Here is a 19,271-nt window from a genome sequence, read left to right on the forward strand (position 1 = left end):
CACAACAGCGACTGGGGGCTTCTGCAAGGGAGATGGAACAGACTTAGAAGAGGAGGACCGGCCGGGGTAAGAATGGGAACGGGGGAAGGGCCCGAAGCGACAGAGGTGTGGAACAAAGCGAGAGGGGGCGGAGCTGGTGGAGAGGGGACAGGGATGGCCAGAGCAGGGAGGGCGAGACTGAGCTTGGGCAGAGACTGAGATGACCCGGCCCAATCCGTTCCTAGCCATTGGAACTTTGATGTAGGCAAGTGTTGGCACACGCCCAGATATTACTCATAAAGTGAGCCGTGTTAGCCAATTTGTAAAGAAAGGAACACTGGTCTGCTGTGAAGTGCATTACCTGAAAGGTACTAGCTCCTTTAAATGAAAAAAATTTCTAAAACTGGAAGTCTGGAGTTACAAGCCATCTGTGATGCCGACTAGGGATCAGATGAGGACAATGGACCTCATTCAGAGTCGGTCATAAGTGGCCGTTCGGTCGTACGCCTAACGACCGCAAAACTGAAAAAGGAAGCAATCGCACGGCCGGTCGGTCGCAACCAAAGTGACACCCATACGTGAACAATGCACCTCCTCTAGCTAGCGAGTGATAGCAGCTAGCGATCGAGTCAATCGTTGTCAGTCGCTGTATGTTAATTTTCTTCTGATGGTTGCGGCCGCTTGTGTTGTGTGCAAATTACATAAAAAATTAACAAAAAAACGCATAGAATAAGCCATCCCCATGAAATATATTTATTCTTATTCTCTAATGCAAACGCAACTGAATCAATTACAAGCCAATTAGCAGTGTTATTAGCAACAACAAACGATTATTACCTGCTTGCATTGTGTGGCACAAAATAGAAACATCAAACATAACATTAGTCACATTCGATAGTATCGATTGTACTCTCGTGCTTGAGAGAGCACATACCCAACCTCAAGCTGTACGATCAGCCAGGCCTCTAACCTGCTCGCAGAGTGACGTTTTACTACTTCCGGCCTTCTATGTCGGTCGTAGCAGGTAATTTATGTACGCCCCTAAAACGCCCTGAAAACGGTGAGGAACGCCTGCGTTTTTAGACCACCACCCCCGTCAACACCCACAAACGGCCTTTCATGTCAATCAACTCTCGGAAGCCACTTCCTGCTCGTAAGCCGCACGATCGACAGCATTTTGGATCGCAAGGTCACGTACGCACATGCGCACAACTAACCGCACGCATGCGTGGTTTGGAAACATCGCATGCGTACGACCAAGAGGCTGCTTACGACCGACTCTGAATGAGGTCCAATATGCTTTCCTGCACTGGATACCTGTTTGTACTAGCAGGTACAGTCGTCAGCTGGACTAGTAGAAAACAACCTATTGTTGGCTGAAATAGACTTTGGGGGAAATTTACTAAGAATCTTGTTTGGTCGAGATTGCAATCTCGGGTGTGTTTTGCCATTTTTTACAACTCGCAAATTTACTAAAGGAAAACTCGGGAGAGATTTCTCTATTTACAAAGAAAATCTCGGGTGAGAATGCAATCTCGATTCAATACGCCATCGGCCAAACTGCAAGTACTTTCCATGGAAAATATACAACTCGGGAATTTACCAAGAATCGTGATTATAATCACGGGTGTAATTTGAGCAAACTTCATCCTAGATAGTTTTAAATAGACTACCCCTGAGCTGCGAGTTTGGCAGAAACATAGACAGATCAGTGTGATCTGTGTATGTTTCTGCCTGTAATTACTATCTAGCGGGTAAATGTTAAAAAAAAAATTACGTAGGGATCCCCCCAAAAAGCATAACCAGAGACGGACTGCTGACCCAGTCCTGGTTCTAAAAATACGGGGAATGAAACGAGTAGGGTTCCCCTGTATTTTATGAACCAGCACTGGGCTCCCAGAGCCAGTCTTTGTTTTAAATATATGGGGGAAAAAATGGTGTGGGGTTCCCCCTATTTTTAAATCCAGCATCAGACTTAAATCTAGCCGAAGTGTAATGCTACACAGCCAGAGGACCCTTTCAGCGGGTCTCCCCGACCAAGACATTAACACTCCAAGCTAGTCTGCACAAGCCGGGGATCTCGGGGGAGGTGGGGAACCCCCAATAAAGAGTTCCCGAGCACCCCAGACTTACACTGAAGCCCGTGGCTTTTCCCTGCACCCGTGGCCGGTGTGTTCAGGGGTAATAGTGTGAAAATTAGAATGATACTATTGTTTTTTACAGTAGAAGCTACTACATAGCTTGCCTGTCCTTTGGCACTTGTCGAACTACAAGTGCCAGGAGATGGCAAAAAAAAAAGACAGTACACACACACTGTAGAATTTAAAAGTTTATTACATAGCTAACACACTCACATACTTACCTCCTACCAGTTGTTCACGTCCCTTTCTCCAGTAGAATTCCCACGGGTTTACCTGTGAGAAAAAAAATCCAATACTCCCCTAAATCCTGCTGTAGCTTCCGGCCCCTGCTCCTTTAGGCTCCATGGGACTTGGAATATAAAAACAAATACCCGATCCATATCGGACATGTAGAGATGTATGTGTTAACACCTACATCTCTACCGCTCTGAATAACAGAGACCGCATGGTTTCTGTCATTCTCGAAGGCAACCAGACAATCAGAGGCCGCTCTACAGTTAGAGGCCGCTGATTGGCTGTGACCCACGTGTTGTTGACTGTCAGTCACGTGGGTCACCCTGAGAACCCTGTTTACTACCATAATCTTCAAACAACTTTGGTATTTTATAAGATGTGCACATTTCACACACCCAGGGGAAAGCTGACAGGGGCCACTTTCATACACGCACGCAGGGGGGGTTTCCGAGTACCTAGAAACCCCCCCTGGCCGCCGCTCCATCGCTGCCCAGCTGAATTATTTTTTTTCCTAAAGAGAAGGAGCAGCCGGGCCCGGAGTTCAGCTTACAACCAGCTGGGGCTTGGCTGCTGGCTGAACATAGGGGGAGCTGCAGCGGGAGTGCAGCTCCTCCCAGGCAGTTCCGATGGGGCACTGTGAGAGGCGGCTGAGAAGCTGAGATGCCGCCGGGTGCTGACTATTCCCGGCGCTCTTTCTTGGAGCCGCAGGTGAAGGGGGTGGGGGTTGCCGGCAGGGGGGGGGGTCCTCAGGGCCGGCTGCTTCCTTTAGGCAGCTTTAGGCCTATGAGCGCCGGCCAGTAGCGAATGGGCCTCTGTGTAAATTTCAAGCAGCGGCCGCGGCACTAATAGAGCCGCCCCAGGCCGTCGCGCTGTTTTGAGAACTCCAGCGGCAGGCACAGTCACAGCCTGTAGGTGCCCATCGTATCTGCCCGGCGGACGCGGCACTTGTGAAGCAGGCCGCGACCACCGAGCTATCATGTAGTCGGGGCTGAGACAGACAGACTGCAGTGTCACAGTACTGTCTGTCTCCTCACTCCCCGGCCAGCCGCGCCTCCAGGCTCCAGTCTACAGTCACAGTGCTGCCTTTTCTAATGGTCATGCGCTTCCACCCAACTGTAGAATACACAGATTAACTGCGGCAGCTGGGTCCGGCGCAAGTGACGTCACTGTGACACCGGCTGGCCCAATCTGCCACTCCGCCTGCAGACTACCTGTTGGACAGGCCCGCGACAGGGGGGTACAAACTGGTACCCCTGTCCCGGGCCCTGAGGTTTAGAGGGCTCAAAGCTGGGGTACAGTGCCGCCGCCAGCCCTGGTAACCCTCCTGGTGACTCCTCCCCTCCTCCGTGAATGGTCCCTCTCCTGGCTACTCTTGTCATACTAATGACGCTGCAGCGCCATTACGTACAACGCTGTGCTGGCCCTACTTCCTTCCCTGCAGCGGTGGGCCGCGGCCACCTAAGAGAAATAGGCAAGGGAAGTGCTGCAGTACCACCAAGTCCGCTCCTCGGACTGCAACAGGCTATTCTGTAAGACAGCTTTGTGGTAAGTGGATATTTAATTTAATTGGTATATATATATATATATTCTGAAACATAGTTAATATCAAGCTGTAAGGGTCTGTGTATTTATAAATCACCCAGAGTGCCGCCGCAACACTGCATATAATATATATATATATATATATATATATATATATATATGTATGTATACTGTGTATATACAGTCAGGTCCATAAATATTGGGACATTGACAGAATTTTCAGATTTTGGCCTCTATTCACCACCACAATGGCTTTGAAATTAAACAAACAATATGTGCTTTAACTGCAGACTTTCAGATTTAATTTGAGGGTAATTACATCCAAATCAGGTGAACGGTGTAAGAATTACAATGGTTTCTATATGTGCCTCCCACTTTTTAAGGGGCCAAAAGTAATGGGACAAACTAAACAATCCTAAATCTAACTTTCACTTTTTAATACTTTGTTGCAAATCCTTTACAGGCAATTACAGCCTGAAGTCTGGAACGCATAGACATCACCAGATGCTGGGTTTCATCCCTGTTGATGCTCTGCCAGGCCTCTACAGCAAATGTCTTCAGTTCCTGCTTGTTCTTGGGGCATTTTACATTCAGTTTTGTCTTCATCAAGTGAAATGCATGCTCAATTGGATTCAGGTCAGGGGATTGACTTGGCCATTGCATAACATTCCACTTTTTAGCCTTAAAAAACTCTTTGGTTGCTTTTGCAGTATGCCTAGGGTCATTGTCCATCTGCACTGTGAAGCGCCGTCCAATGAGTTCTGAAGCATTTGACTGAATATGAGCATATAATATTGCCCAAAACACTTCAAAATTAATTCTGCTGCTTTTGTCAGCAGTCACATCATCAATAAATACAAGGGAACCAGTTCCATTGGCAGCCATACATGCCCACGCCCTGGACACTACCACCACCATGCTTCACTGAGGTTGTATGTTTTGGATCATGAGCAGTTCCTTTCCTTTTCTTCTCTTCCCATCACTCTGGTACAAGTTGATCTTTGTCTCATCTGTCCATAGGATGTTGTTCCAGAACTGTAATGGCTTTTTTAGATGTTGTTTGGTAAACTCTAATCTGGTCTTCCTGTTTTTGTGGCTCACCAATGGTTTGCATCTTGTGGTGAACCCTCTATATTCACACTTGTGAAGTCTTCTCTTGATTGTTGACTTTGACACATATACATCTACCTCCTGGAGAGTGTTCTTGATTTGGCCAACTGTTATGAAGGGGTTTTTCTTCACCAGGGAAATAATTATTTTGTCATCCACCACAGTTGTTTTCCATGGTCTTCCGGGTCTTTTGGTGTTGCTGAGCTCTCCAGTGCATTCTTTCTTTTTAAGAATGTTCCAAACAGTTGATTTGGCCACACCTAATGTTTTTGCTATCTCTCTGATGGGTTTGTTTTGATTTTTCAGCCTAATGATGGCTTGCTTCACTGATAGTGACAGCTCTTTGGATCTCATATTGAGAGTTGACAGCAACTGATTCCAAATGTAAATGTCACACCTAGAATCAACTCCAGACCTTTTACCTGCTTAATTGATAATGAAATAACGAGAGAATAGCCCACACCTGTCCATGAAATAGCTTTTGAGTTGATAGTCCCATTACTTTTGGCCCCTTAAAAAGTGGGAGGCACATATTGAAACCGTTGTAATTCCTACACCGTTCACCCAATTTGGATGTAATTACCCTCAAATTAAATCTGAAAGTCTGCAATTAAAGAACATCTTGTTTGTTTCATTTCAAAACCATTGTGGTGGTGAATAGAGGCCAAAATCTGAAAATTCTGTCAATGTCCCAATATTTATGGACCTGACTGTAGGTGTATACTGTGTGTGTGTATATATATATATGCGTTTGTATATACTGTGTATGTGGCAATATGTGTATATATGTGTGTGTGTGTATATAGGTGTCTATACTGTGTGTGTGTGTGTGTGTATATATATATATATATATATATATATACATACATACATACATACACACACACATATATATATATATATAATGTGTGTTTGTGTATACTGTGACTATATGTGTCTATACTGCATGTGTGTGTATATATATATATATATATATATATATATATATATTGGCTCTGTATTCAGAAATTGGAAACCCACCATTCAAAATCCTGCGTCTGCCACTGACTTTAAACATATTATACTAATAATTAAGCCAAACGTATTGTTCTATATACTGAGACAGATCAACCATGTTAAGGAAAGAACTGAGCTAATTGCCAATTATCCAAACAAAGATGTTATAAAGTCACTGCCACTAATCTTCCCTCCAGCTCTCTGTAGTGATTAGTTCAGGAAGATGTGCTAAAACTGAAACTTTACAAACAATTTAGTACAGTAAAGGGACAAGGAAAAACTGTAGTGGAGTATGGAAACAGGCAATTAAATAATGGTTACATCGAGCTGCTGACATACAGGGCTCTGAAAATGGAGATAGAACATAGACCATTGTGGTGTTAACAAATTGCTACATATTTATCACAGAAACAAATTATATAGTTTTTGTGCTTTTATTAGAACAAATGTTTGCTTTGATACAGTAATCTGAAGTGTTTACTAAAGGTACGTACACACGATACAATCAGTCAGTCATAACGATATCGCTGACTGATCGTCCTGCACCTTCCTGGTGTGCTAGATGATCGTTATCGTTCATCCAGCACACTACAAACCCACCAACGGCGAGCCAGCGTCCCGCGATCCTGATATCGACCAGGTTGGCCTGCATGCACGGGCAATAGTCGATATCGTTATCGTTCATATTGTGCATTTTTATTGTACCGTGTGTATGCACCATTAGTTAACAGAATATATTGAGATTTTAAAATGGAAATGATACATGCATGTAAACCACTATAATAAAACATCCTACAGCATTGTCTTCAAAAGAGCTGTGCCCACTAGTATCCAGAGTGTGGTATTATTATTACTTATTGGGCATCAATATGTTCTGCAGTGCCAAACAGGAAAAAGGTACAAAATGGAGTAAACTTAGTAACTAAACTACACCAGTACATAATTACATGTGTAGTCATACAAACACCTATCGACTTAAGGTGCATACACACGTAAAGATTTTCTGTCCAACCATCCAACTAGTTGATTGGTTGGAATGAAAGCCTGCTCAGGTATGAAAGCAAATGACAATCAGCAATTTGCTCCCAAACGCCGGAAAAAGGACAAAAACTGTTGTTTGAACAAATTGTTTAGATCAAACATTTAACAAACTTGTCTGACCGACCATTTATCATCTGTTTCCTGGCATTTAGGAGGAACTTGCTGATCATCATTTACTCCCATACCTTACCAGATTTTCATTCCAACCAGCCAACTAGTTGGATGGTTGGACAGAAAATCTTTACATGTGTCCCCAGCATAGAGAGGAGGCAAAGGTCATCGGCTGACCGGAGAGGGCAAAGTCTAAGACAGGTATTTTGTGAACCTGCTCACTGCTTGTTAGCATCACCTGTATATTTGTTATGAATGAAAGGATACTGTGTACTATGGAACTATTTAGGATTACAAAGACCTTGTTTAATGTTTTAGCTCCCAAACTGTACCTGGAGTCCCATGCATTACTCTTTCCCTTTTGCCTACAGGCGCTGGGGATTTCCAAGGAAACATTTACAAATCATGTTCCTGCTAATTGCAAGGTATTCAGCCTCTATAAGAAAGCACTTTGCAACAACAACAAAGTACAGTAGATCGCAGAATTAAGGAGCACATGCTGTTTTTTCATGCTGAGGTTTCTTTGTTTTAATAGCTGTCAATCAACGTTCCCTAAGGCTTTCTTGCTATTGAAGTAAATGCCAATCATTTTATAATAAGCTAAACTGTTCTCTGCAGATACAAAGGAACGTCAGAAAATTGTGTTACAGCTGCAAATCCAATATATATTAAGTGATCTGTTTCAGAAATTAAGGTGTTTTTGAACTGTGTCAATATTTGCTCTGCCATGTTACTGCACCCATCTTTCGCTTACATCTCTCCTCTTATGCTGGGTACAGACTGGCAGATATATTAGCCGATAAATCAATGTATCGGGTGCCCGTTGGCCATTGTGTACCAGCGATATGTCTGAACGACGTCGTTCACAGACATATCATGTCGGCTCTGCTGCAAAGTCGATGGCAGATATATCTGTCCATCGTGCCCCCCTTTAAAAAAAATTTATTTCCCTCAAGTATTTACTAGTGATAATTCAGTCAGTAAGACTCTGGGTGTTGCCGTTTTGTTTGCTCGCCACTTACCGATATCTGATGTCTCCATACATAATCTAGTTGAAGGTAGAGGTATTTTGGTTAAATGCACTCTATACCATCAGCGCTTTTTTTTTTTGAACGTTTATACACCTAATTCTGGTCAAACCTCTTTTATTGCTGCTGTTTTAGATAAAGCTGAGACTTTATTGGAAGGAATTACGGTTGTGGGAGGTGATTTAAATTGGCCTCTTGATCCTCTTCGTGACACTTCCAATAAAACAACTCATAGGCCAGGGAAGGAGTTTAGGTGGATGAGACGCACCCTTCACGACCATCAGTTAGCTGATTCCTGGCGGATCGCTCATCCAGCTGTATCTGACTTTACCTTCTTCTCTCGCCCCCACCACACCTACTCGAGAATCGATTATCTTTTCTTGAGCCACAGACATTTACATCTCATTTCAAACACCTCAATAGGATCTATCACGTGGTCTGACCATGCTCCAGTTTTCCTTACCCTTTCCCTTCCACAACACTCGCTCAATCCTTGATCATGGTATTTTAACGATATCCTTCTACAATATGCCTATTGCAAATCCCAAATTGAGTCCTCCATAGACTCTTATATTGAACAAAATGACCAAGTGGATATTTCCAAGGTAACGGTGTGGGAGGCACACAAATGTGTTCTCTGGGGCACTTGCATTCAATTAGGCTCCTATTTAAAAAAAACAGAAAACGAAGCAAAGAGATGCCCTTTTGGCTGAGATCAAATCCTTGGAAACTTCCCACAAAGCTTCCTTATCCCCACACTATTATTCTAAATTGGAAGAAGCTAGAGCTGCACTTCATAAACTTTCCATGGATAAAATTAAACTGTCCTACCGTAAATGCCGTAGTCGTTTCTATCAATGGGGAAATAGACCGGGTAAGATGTTGGCTAGGGCGTTGCGTGAACAGCGTGCTATCACATTTATTCAAGCTATAAAAGACGAACATGGCCAGACCCATAATGAAACTAAACGAATCGCTGAGTCCTTCCGGTCTTACTATGATAAACTCTATAACCTTAAGAACCTGGGTCAGGACTCGGACATTATCACCCACCGAGAGGCGATTTCATCTTATTTAAGATCGCTTAACTATCCTCAGCTCTCTCCAGAAGAGGTTGATTCTCTTGAAACACCTTTCTCCATTGAAGAGGTGGATCGGGCAATCTCCTCCTCTCCAGCTGGTAAAAGTCCTGGTCCAGATGGACTTTTTACAGCCTATTATAAGGCTTTCAAAGATAGACTGGCACCCCTTATGACTCGTGCCTTTAATTCAATCTCAGATAGTACGAGTTTTTCCAAACATTCACTGGAGGCACACATTACTGTCTTACCTAAGGAGGGTAAAGACCCTACCTTATGCACTAGTTATAGGCCTATTTCACTCCTAAACATTGACTTGAAGATTTTTGCTAGGCTCCTAGCCGACTGGTTGAAAACATTCCTGCCTAAATTGATCCATGATGACCAGGTTGGTTTTGTCTTGGGTCGCGAGGCCAGAGACAATACCACAAAAGTTATTAATTTAATACACCAAGCCTCTCTCTCTCCTTCCCAGACTATTATCTTATCAACTGACGCAGAGAAGGCTTTCGACAGGGTCGACTGGTAGTTTATGTCAGGTCTTTTACGTCATTTGCGATTAGGGCCTTCATGTCTGCAGAGAATTTTGGCATTATATGATGTCCCCACAGCTAGAATTAGGATAAACGGATCCCTCTCTGACTCATTTTCTATTTCAAATGGGACGAGGCAGGGGTGCCCACTCTCTCCTCTTTTATTCGTGCTATGTATGGAAGCTCTGGCTAGGGCTATACGTAGTAATGTGAACATTTCTGGTATTCATATAGGCAATCAGGAATATAAGCTAGCACTCTTTGCAGATGACCTTCTTGCAGTGCTCTCTAACCCAGCTACTTCTCTCCCGAACCTTGTTTCAGAATTTCAAAAATTTGGCATGTTTTCAAATTTTAAAATTAATTGTTCCAAAACCGTGGCTATGAGTCTGACTGCTCCTCCATCTCTGGTAAATTCTTCGAAACAATCCTTCCCCTTTGTTTGGCATCCTACTAGACTTAAATATTTTGGAGTCTTCCTGACTAAAGACCTATCCAAACTGTTCTCGAATAATTTTTTGCCACTGTTGCAAACCATTCGTTCTGATTTGGCCAATTGGCGCACCACTTGCTTATCCTGGATCGGCAGAATTAACGTGATCAAAATGAATTCCTTGCCCAAAATTTGGTATTTAATGCAAACCCTTCCAATTCATATACCTCCAGCATGGTTTAAGGAGATGGAGCGCATTATTCGTAGATTTGTCTGGAACACTTCTACACCACGCTTTAAACATGCTATCCTTTATCGCCGCAAACAAGATGGAGGTCTGCAACTTCCCCACATCACTAGCTATTATCATGCCATAATGCTTAATCGCGTTCTTGAGTGGACCCGGGCGAGTGGTTTCAAATAGTGGATAATGTTAGAGGAAAGCTGTCTGGCTCAACCCATAGAATTCGCTCCATGGCTTCCCAAAATACCAACTGTTAGATACCCCACTATAACATCTACACTATACGCTTGGCAGAAATTGCGACGCCTCCCCCATATTTCATCTATTGTTTCCCCTCTTACTTCCTTTCTTGGGAATTTGGACTTTTCCCCTGGGCTCTGCACACTGTCCTTCAAAAATTGGATGAGCGGTGGCCACTTTCGATTGGGTCAGATGGTTTGTTCGTCAGAGGTGCGTTCGTTCACAGAACTCCAGGAATCATGGCATCTTCCCCAATCCGAATTTTGGAAATACCTCCAAATACGGCATTTTATCACTGCCGCTTGCAAACTTCCTGACCTCACCAGGACACTTACCTTGTTTGAATCCTTATGTTCTTCCTCTCAGACTCCATCCCATACTATTTCTACATTATACTCACTAATTATTAGAAATTTATATGAACTGCCTCCTCCATTTACTGCAGTGTGGGAGAAAGAACTTCAAGATAAAGTTCAGGATATTGTTTGGGAGATTGTTTTTAATAACACCTTTGCCAGTTCTTCTTGTATAGCTACTCTTGAAACTTTCTACAAAGTCTTATCATGTTGGTATAGATATCCAGTTCTTTTAAATAAAATGTTTCTGCAGGTCCCAAAGGTTTGTTGGAGATGTAACTCTGCACCAGGCAGCCTTCTTCACATATGGTGGGATTGTCCCTCGCTGGTTACTTTTTGGTCAAATGTATTTGAATGTTCCAAGATAATTCTAGGGGGGAGAGGTCCCTAGAGATCCTGGTTTTTGGCTCTTAAACATGACCTCTTCTTCAGTGGCTTCATACAAGAACTCCTTACTGCGACACTTGAACAATGCAGCTAAAGCGGTAATCCCTATTTTATGGAAGTCCACCTCCCCTCCCTCCATTAAAGATTGGTTTAAGAGGATCGACTACTATATGGATATGGAGGACATCATATCCTTTTCTAAAGGTAGTCCTACCGACTTTACTGTCATGTGGTCCCCTTGGCTGTTGTTCAAGGGCTCTACACAATACGCCATGTTTAATGGCTCCAATTCTGTACCCGTATCTGTCTCCTCTTGATTCTAATATCTATTTGAGACTATGATAATTTGCCCCATAGATCACCCCCTTATCTATCTACCGCTTAGTTTTCCTCCTTTTCCTCTGACCTACCTTCCCCCGAACCTTCCCCTATAATTTTTATTTACTGTTTATTTTATTTTATTATTGTATATTTTTTGTGTGATTTATCTATATTACATTAGAATCTTGATTGTATTATTCGAAATGGAATCACCAAGTGTCAACTGTCTATATCTAAGTTTTTTCCATTTTATTCTATCTAAAATGTCTGATTCTTTTTCAATAAAAATAGTTTGTGTAATTTAATAAAATCCAGTTGGTGCTTCTAATTTTTAGTTTCAGATGACAAAGGAGAAGGACTCCGCCTATTTCATGTTTTGCACAATTCTGCTATTCAGATATTTTTGCAGAGCAGTCTCCAAACTGTGAAGAGTAGGTACGCACCTTCATGTACAGACCATCTAGGGCGGCGAAAAAGAGGTTTTTTTGCTCTGCAGCTATTATTTAATTTGTCTTTATCTATCATAATATATACATGAATACAGAAGAAAGGTGTTATACATGCCTACAGGTGTCATTATGTAACAAACAAAAATAAATCCTATATGCAGAATATCTGCAAACTATTTTCATTTAGATAAAAAGTGACATGGTATAATATGGAGATAGAAAAACTTGACATTTTTTAGCACTTAATATGCAGTTCAGTTGTCATAATTAGACCAACCTTCATCAGTAATCTGCAGCCTCTGTATAATCCATTCCAGAATATCATGTCCTGTGGGATAAATAGGTAAGAATTAATGTGAAGTGCGAGTGCCATATGTCCATAAAATATATACAGTGGCTTGCAAACAAATTCACCCCCTAGAAAGTCAACTGATTTACCTGTATTACAAATTACACAGATTAGCTCTTAATACATTTTCAAACTCATAACTCATTATTTGTCTTCAGATTTTTTTTATTTAAATAAAAACTGAATAATTATGTTGGCATAAGTATTCAATCCCATTCAGGCTAATACTTGGTAAAACCACCTTCTGCTGCAATAACAGTTACGTCTGTTGGGGTAATTGCACACTGAGAGGTAAATTTACTAAAGTGAGAGTTTTTAGAAGTAGAGATGTTGCCCATAGCAACCAATCAGATTCTACTTAACATTTAACTAGCACCTTCTAGAAGATAATAGGTACAATCTGATTGGTTGCTATGGGCAACACCACTTCTAACTTTAGTAAATATACCCCTGGGAGTGTTTTTATCCCACTCTTCCTAGCTGATTTACTCCAGGTTGGTTGGATGATGCTTGTTGGCTGTGATTTTCAAATAGTGCCTCATATTCTGTTTTGGATTGATACATGGACTTTGACTTGGCCATTGTAGAACATTTAAATTTTTGTTGTTTGGCCACGCCAGTGTGGCTTTGGCTTTGTGCTTGGCATCATTGTCCTGCTGAAAGGTGATCTTTCTCCTAAGCAGACTGAAGCAGGTTGTCTTGCAGTATCTCCAGTATTTTGCACCACAGATTTAAATAAGATGCCCTATCGCCGAGGTGGAAAGGCACCCCAGGACCATGATGCTGCCACTCCTATACTAGACTGTTGGGATGGTAATTGCTGAAGAATGAACAGAGATACAGTCAGGTGCATAAATATTGGGACATTGACAGAATTTTCATATTTTGGCCTCTATTCACCACCACAATGGCTTTGAAATTAAACATACAAGATGTGCTTTAACTGCAGACTTTCAGATTTAATTTGAGGGTAATTACATCCAAATCAGGTGAACGGTGTAGGAATTACAACAGTTTCTATATGTGCCTCCCACTTTTTAAGGGACCAAAAGTAATGGGACAAACTAAACAATCCTAAATCTAACTTTCACTTTTTAATACTTTGTTGCAAATCCTTTGCAGGCAATTACAACCTGAAGTCTGGAACGAATAGACATCACCAGACGCTGGGTTTCATCCCTGGTGATGCTCTGCCAGGCCTCTACTGCAAATGTCTTCAGTTCCTGCTTGTTCTTGGGGCATTTTCCCTTCAGTTTTGTCTTCATCAAGTGAAATGCATGCTCAATCGGATTCAGGTCAGGGGATTGACTTGGCCATTGCATAACATTCCACTTTTTAGCCTTAAAAAACTATTTGGTTGCTTTTGCAGTATGCTTCGGGTCATTGTCCATCTGCACTGTGAAGCGCCGTCCAATGAGTTCTGAAGCATTTGACTGAATATGAGCATACAATATTGCCCAAAACACTTCAGAATTAATTCTGCTGCTTTTGTCAGCAGTCACATCATCAATAAATACAAGGAAACCAGTTCCATTGGCAGTCATACATGCCCACAGCATGACACTATCACCACCATGCTTCACTGATGATGTGGTATGTTTTGGATCATAAGCAGTTCCTTTCCTTCTCCATACTCTTCTCTTCCCATCACTCTGGTACAAGTTGATCTTTATCTCATCTGTCCATAGGATGTTGTTCCAGAACTGTAATGGCTTTTTTAGATGTTGTTTGGCAAACTCTAATCTGGTCTTCCTGTTTTGAGGCTCACCAATGGTTTACATCTTGTGGTGAACCCTCTATATTCACTCTTGTGAAGTCTTCTCTTGATTGTTGACTTTGACACATATACACCTACCTCCTGGAGAGTGTTCTTGAGTTGGCCAACTGTTGTGAAGGGGTTTCTGTCTTCCACCACAGTTGTTTTCCGAGGTCTTCCGGGTCTTTTGGTGTTGCTGAGCTCTCCGGTGTGTTCTTTCTTTTTAAGAATGTTCCAAACAGTTGATTTGGCCACACCTAATGTTTTTGCTATCTCTCTGATGGGTTTGTTTTTATTTTTCAGCCTAATGATGGCTTGCTTCACTGATAGTGACAGCTCTTTGGATCTCATATTGAGAGTGGACAGCAACTGATTCCAAATGCAAATGTCACACCTAGAATCAACTCCAGACCTTTTACCTGCTTAATTGATAATGAAATAACGAGGGAATAGCCCACACCTGTCCATGAAATAGCTTTTGACTTGATAGTCCCATTACTTTTGGCCCCTTAAAAAGTGGGAGGCACATATAGAAACCGTTGTAATTCCTACACTGTTCACCTGATTTGGATGTAATTACCCTCAAATTAAATCTGAAGGTCTGCAGATAAAGCACATCTTGTTTGTTTCATTCCAAAACCATTGTGATGGTGAATAGAGGCCAAAATATGAAAATTCTATCAATGTCCCAATATTTATGCACCTGACTGTAGGTTTCCGCCACACATAGCTTTTTGAATTTCAGAGAATTTTTGTCTCATCTGACCATAAAACCTTATCCCACATTTAGCTTGGTCACTCTGATGTATTCTGGCAAACTCTAGATATGCTTTGATGTAGCTTTTCTTCAGTCATAGCTTCTTTCTAACCACCCTTCACTCAGGCTAGTTGTATGTATGTGTGCTAGTTGGCCTCTCTGTGGCTTTCCTCACAAGTCCCCTTCTTACTCTGACATTGAGTTAAGGCCATTTCTAGTCAGTGCATGGGAGGAATGATGCAGCTTCCATTTCCTCACAATTGATCCAACAGTAATCACTGGGATATCCAAGCACTTGGATATTATTTTGTAGCCTTTTCATATCTTGTGATTGCCTATAACTTTATTTAATTTTCTTAGAATGCTCTTTGGTCTTAATTTCCACAGCTTTCCTACAGATTCACAGTATGACCAATGTTATTTGAATTAAGAGTATTTTATCCTTAAAAGTTGACCTCTTTTTAATGATCCACAGGTAGAGGCTAATTTGAAAGCCAATTGTTATGGAAAGAAAAAATAGCTGTTTAAACTTGGAGCTTCCACAGCACTTGGGTTGACAGCATTTTCTCAGTTTTTATTTTTTTATCTGCTAGCATATAATGAATTATGAATTTTAAAATGTACTTTAAAAGCCTACTGGTTCTCAATAAAATTACTGTCTGGAATAATCTGTGTAATTGTCATTTATAACCATCTGTTGACTTTGTAGGCCACGGTTTATTGTACTTCTACTTAATCTGTAGCAATATTAAACACGCCGCGTAGCAAATATCACAGTGTGTCTGTATTTGACTATTGCTATAGAACAAAAGTGCTGTAACCAACTGCAACAAACTCAGTTTCTTTGTATATAGAGAAAGGACTATGATTATTATATGGTACAGCACCACATTTTATAAATATCCACCAGTATCTGCTAACAAAACTGTCTGAGTACATTCCAAAAGGAAACCTTTTATCTGATGATACACAATATTCTAATCCTGTTTTCCTTCAGCCACTACAGTAACCCACACTGCAATATCACAATAGTTTGCGAATGTGTACAGCTATAAAGCACTACAGCGGTTGTGTTATTTCCCATCACTAGGGACCTCATTCAGAGTCGGTCGAAGCGGCCGCACAGTCGTACGGAAAAAGGGGCCGGATATGCAAATGATTCCCTCGCAAGTTGCGTCCCTAAGTTCGGATCGGTAGTTGGCCGACCAAGGGGAGGAAGCGGTCAGAAGACAAAAAAATACGCCCCCTTCTCGTACGCATTGCACGTCATCTCCGGGCATATAAGGATTAATCGAGACCATCGGGAACCATCGGAACTGGTCGTAGAGTTTAAGGTTGACCATACCCTCTCTTAAGCTCTACGATCATGTCAGTGTAAAAACCTCCCAGGCCACATGTGCCATGACGCTACTTTGTTAATTATGCACTCCCATAATCCGTATGCACTCCCATAAAACACCGTTCGCATAATCAGATACGCCTGCGTTCAGATCTCCACTCCCCCGTTTTCAAGCACCTTCCCCTGTTACCACCCATAAACGCCTCCATCTGTCACTCAAACTACCGACCTGGAGAGAGAAATTTCTGATCGTAGCGGCTAGTTTGCGCACGCGCATTGCGAACTTTACGCATGCGCAGTATAGCGAACATCGGTGACGTACGACCGTGCGGCCGCAACGACGACTCTGAATGAGGTCCTATATCAGTACTGCGGTTAAATCGTATATAAGAAGGGTGGGAGCAAAGCATTTGCATACTGGGTGGAATAAGTCAATGTAGTCTTCATGTATAGTATTTGAGTAGGGAACGTGTGGCAGAGGTTTAGCAAATAAGGAAAGGCAGTGTGATAAGGGTTGGACGACAAAGCAGTCTCTACTGAAAGACTATTCATATATAAGAAGAGATTGCTGATGTGAAAAGATAATCTTTTAATTTGATCTATTTAAGGATACCTTGTAGGTAGCCGCAGCTCTTTCTGACTCAGTGATCAATTGAAGGTCAGACAAGGTCATTAATCTCCAGTTTATTCTGCAGCCTCAATCATTCATCCATGTGTGCTTCTCTTAAAGATGCCCTGTCAGGTTTATTATATACGTTCAACATGAAATTAATCAATTGACCAATCAATTTGTAGGGTTTTGTAAACAAGTGTCCTTTGCTAGTTAACACTATAGCCTCCTGCCTATCTCTGTAAATCTTGTATCACTGAGCTCGAATTTAATAGACATCTTAACACCAAATATCACACATGAATTATGATTTTCCACTGCTGCTTTGCTATAAGTTTTATAAATTGTTTTCTCACCTCCATCGTATAGAATGCACTAAACTCTGAAGCAGTCACATGTGAACAACTCTGTGTTCCGCTAGTGGTTGATTGATTGGTGTAATGCTAGGCAGGGGCGCCGAGAGGGGGGGGGGAGCGGGTACAGATTACAGGCTTCCTGAGGGGTCCGGCGCCGCTCCCCCCCTCACAGCAGCCCAGCACACAGCGTGTGCTGAGTTGCAGTTGGAGACTGCTCGTGGCTGCTGAGCAGCAGCCACAGCAGTCTCCTATGCCTGTGCGGGGGAGCGATCACACTGATCGCGCCCCCCTTGGCTTTGCACCGGGCTGAGGGGGCTCAGAGCGCCCCCCTCCGCAGCGCTGCAAATCTTTTTTTTTCCTCGGCAAGGGGGCGTGGCCACGCCTCCCACAATTAGGCCACGCCCCCTATTACCGGGGCCCGCCACGACTCTTGGCGGGCCTGATGCTAGGTACACTATGCGATATGACGTTCATTTATCCGATGAATGACATATCGCATAGTGCATCTGTCCATATGTACAGACGATATGTCTGCCAACGACGACGCTCACAGACATATTGCGTCTGCCCTGCAGTACAGCCAATGCCGATATACTGTATCTTGCAGATATATTACTGCATTTGGCTGCAGGGACTGCCGACGCTGACATCTCAACTGGGAGGGAAAAATTACAACCCACTTGTGATGTCAGCCCAGACATATCAAGCAGCATATTGGCAAATGTGTACTGGCTTACCAGTTGGCTGCTGGATCGGCAGATCCACGGGTCGGCGGACAAGTCATCAAGGTGTGTATCCAGCATTAGAATCAGCCAGGTACCTGTGCAGGTTGCCTAGGATACATTAGCAGCTTCTTCTCTCCCCTGGGCTATCTCTCAGGTCAGTGGCGTAACTAGGGTATTTGGAGCCCAGGGCAAATTTGAAAAGGGAGCCCCACCCCCCCACCCCAACATCCTGATATGTGCGCACGGGAAAAATTGGGCGTGGTCACTTAAAAATGGGGCGTGTCAACATGATACACCCCTTTATTTTCACGCTGAACATTCCTATCCATATGCACCTTAACCCCAGTAGTACCCCTTATACATTACCCCCAGTATGCAGTTGTGGTCCCTCTTATGCAGGCCCAAAGTAGTGCCCCTTATACAGTATCCCCAGTAGTGGTCCCCCTTATACAGCCCCCAAGTAGTTCCACTTACTCAGTGCCCCCAGTAGTGGTCCCCCCAAATGCAGTGCCCTATGTAGTGTTCCCCCTTATGCAGTGCCCCCAGTAGCAGTCCCCACAATGCAGTGCACCCAGTAGTGGTATCTCCTTATGCAGTGCCCTTTATATAGTGCCCCCAGCAGTAGTCCCCCCCATGCAGGTTTCCCAGTAGTGGTCGCCCTTATGCAGGCACCCAGTAGTGATCCCCCCTATCTAGTGCCCCCTGTAGTGGTCCCCGCAGTGCCCCTAGCAGTAAGCCCCTTATATAGTGCCCCCAGCAGTAGTCCCCACCCTCCCATGCAGTGCCCCAAGAAGTGGTTCCCATGATGCAGGCTCCCAGTAGTGACCCCCCTTATCCAGTGGTTCCTGTAGTGGTCCTTCCTGTTATTGCCCCCAGTTGTGGTCCCCCCAGTGCAGTGCCCCTAGTAGTAGGCCCCTTTTACAATGCACCCAGTAGTAGTCCCCCCCCCAAGTAGTGGTCCCCAGTTGAGGTTCCCCCTCCCGATTAAGTGCCCCCTGTAATAGCCCCCCCCCAGTAGAGGTCCTCCCAATAATGGTGCCCCCAGTAATAGCCCCCCCAGTAGAGGTCCTCCTAATAATGGTGCCCCCAGTAATAGCCCCCCCAGTAGAGATCCTCCTAATAATGGTGCCCCCAGTAATAGCCCCCCCCAGTAGA

At 43.2% G+C, this 19,271-nt stretch overlaps 1 protein-coding gene across 1 annotated transcript in view; it reads right to left on the minus strand.

Annotated features, from left to right (window-relative positions):
* Positions 1-19,271, minus strand: part of RGS9 (regulator of G protein signaling 9) — a 129,155-nt gene that overhangs the window by 70,014 nt on the left and 39,870 nt on the right. Inside the window, exon 3 of the mRNA XM_088467998.1 lies at positions 12,502-12,552. Within this exon, the coding sequence (XP_088324124.1) occupies positions 12,502-12,552 (51 nt within the window). The remainder of the gene's footprint in view (positions 1-12,501; positions 12,553-19,271) is intronic.

The sequence above is a fragment of the Taudactylus pleione genome, unplaced genomic scaffold (genome assembly GCF_031769625.1).
Source record: "Taudactylus pleione unplaced genomic scaffold, aTauple2 ptg000012l, whole genome shotgun sequence".
Classification (NCBI taxonomy): domain Eukaryota; kingdom Metazoa; phylum Chordata; class Amphibia; order Anura; family Myobatrachidae; genus Taudactylus; species Taudactylus pleione.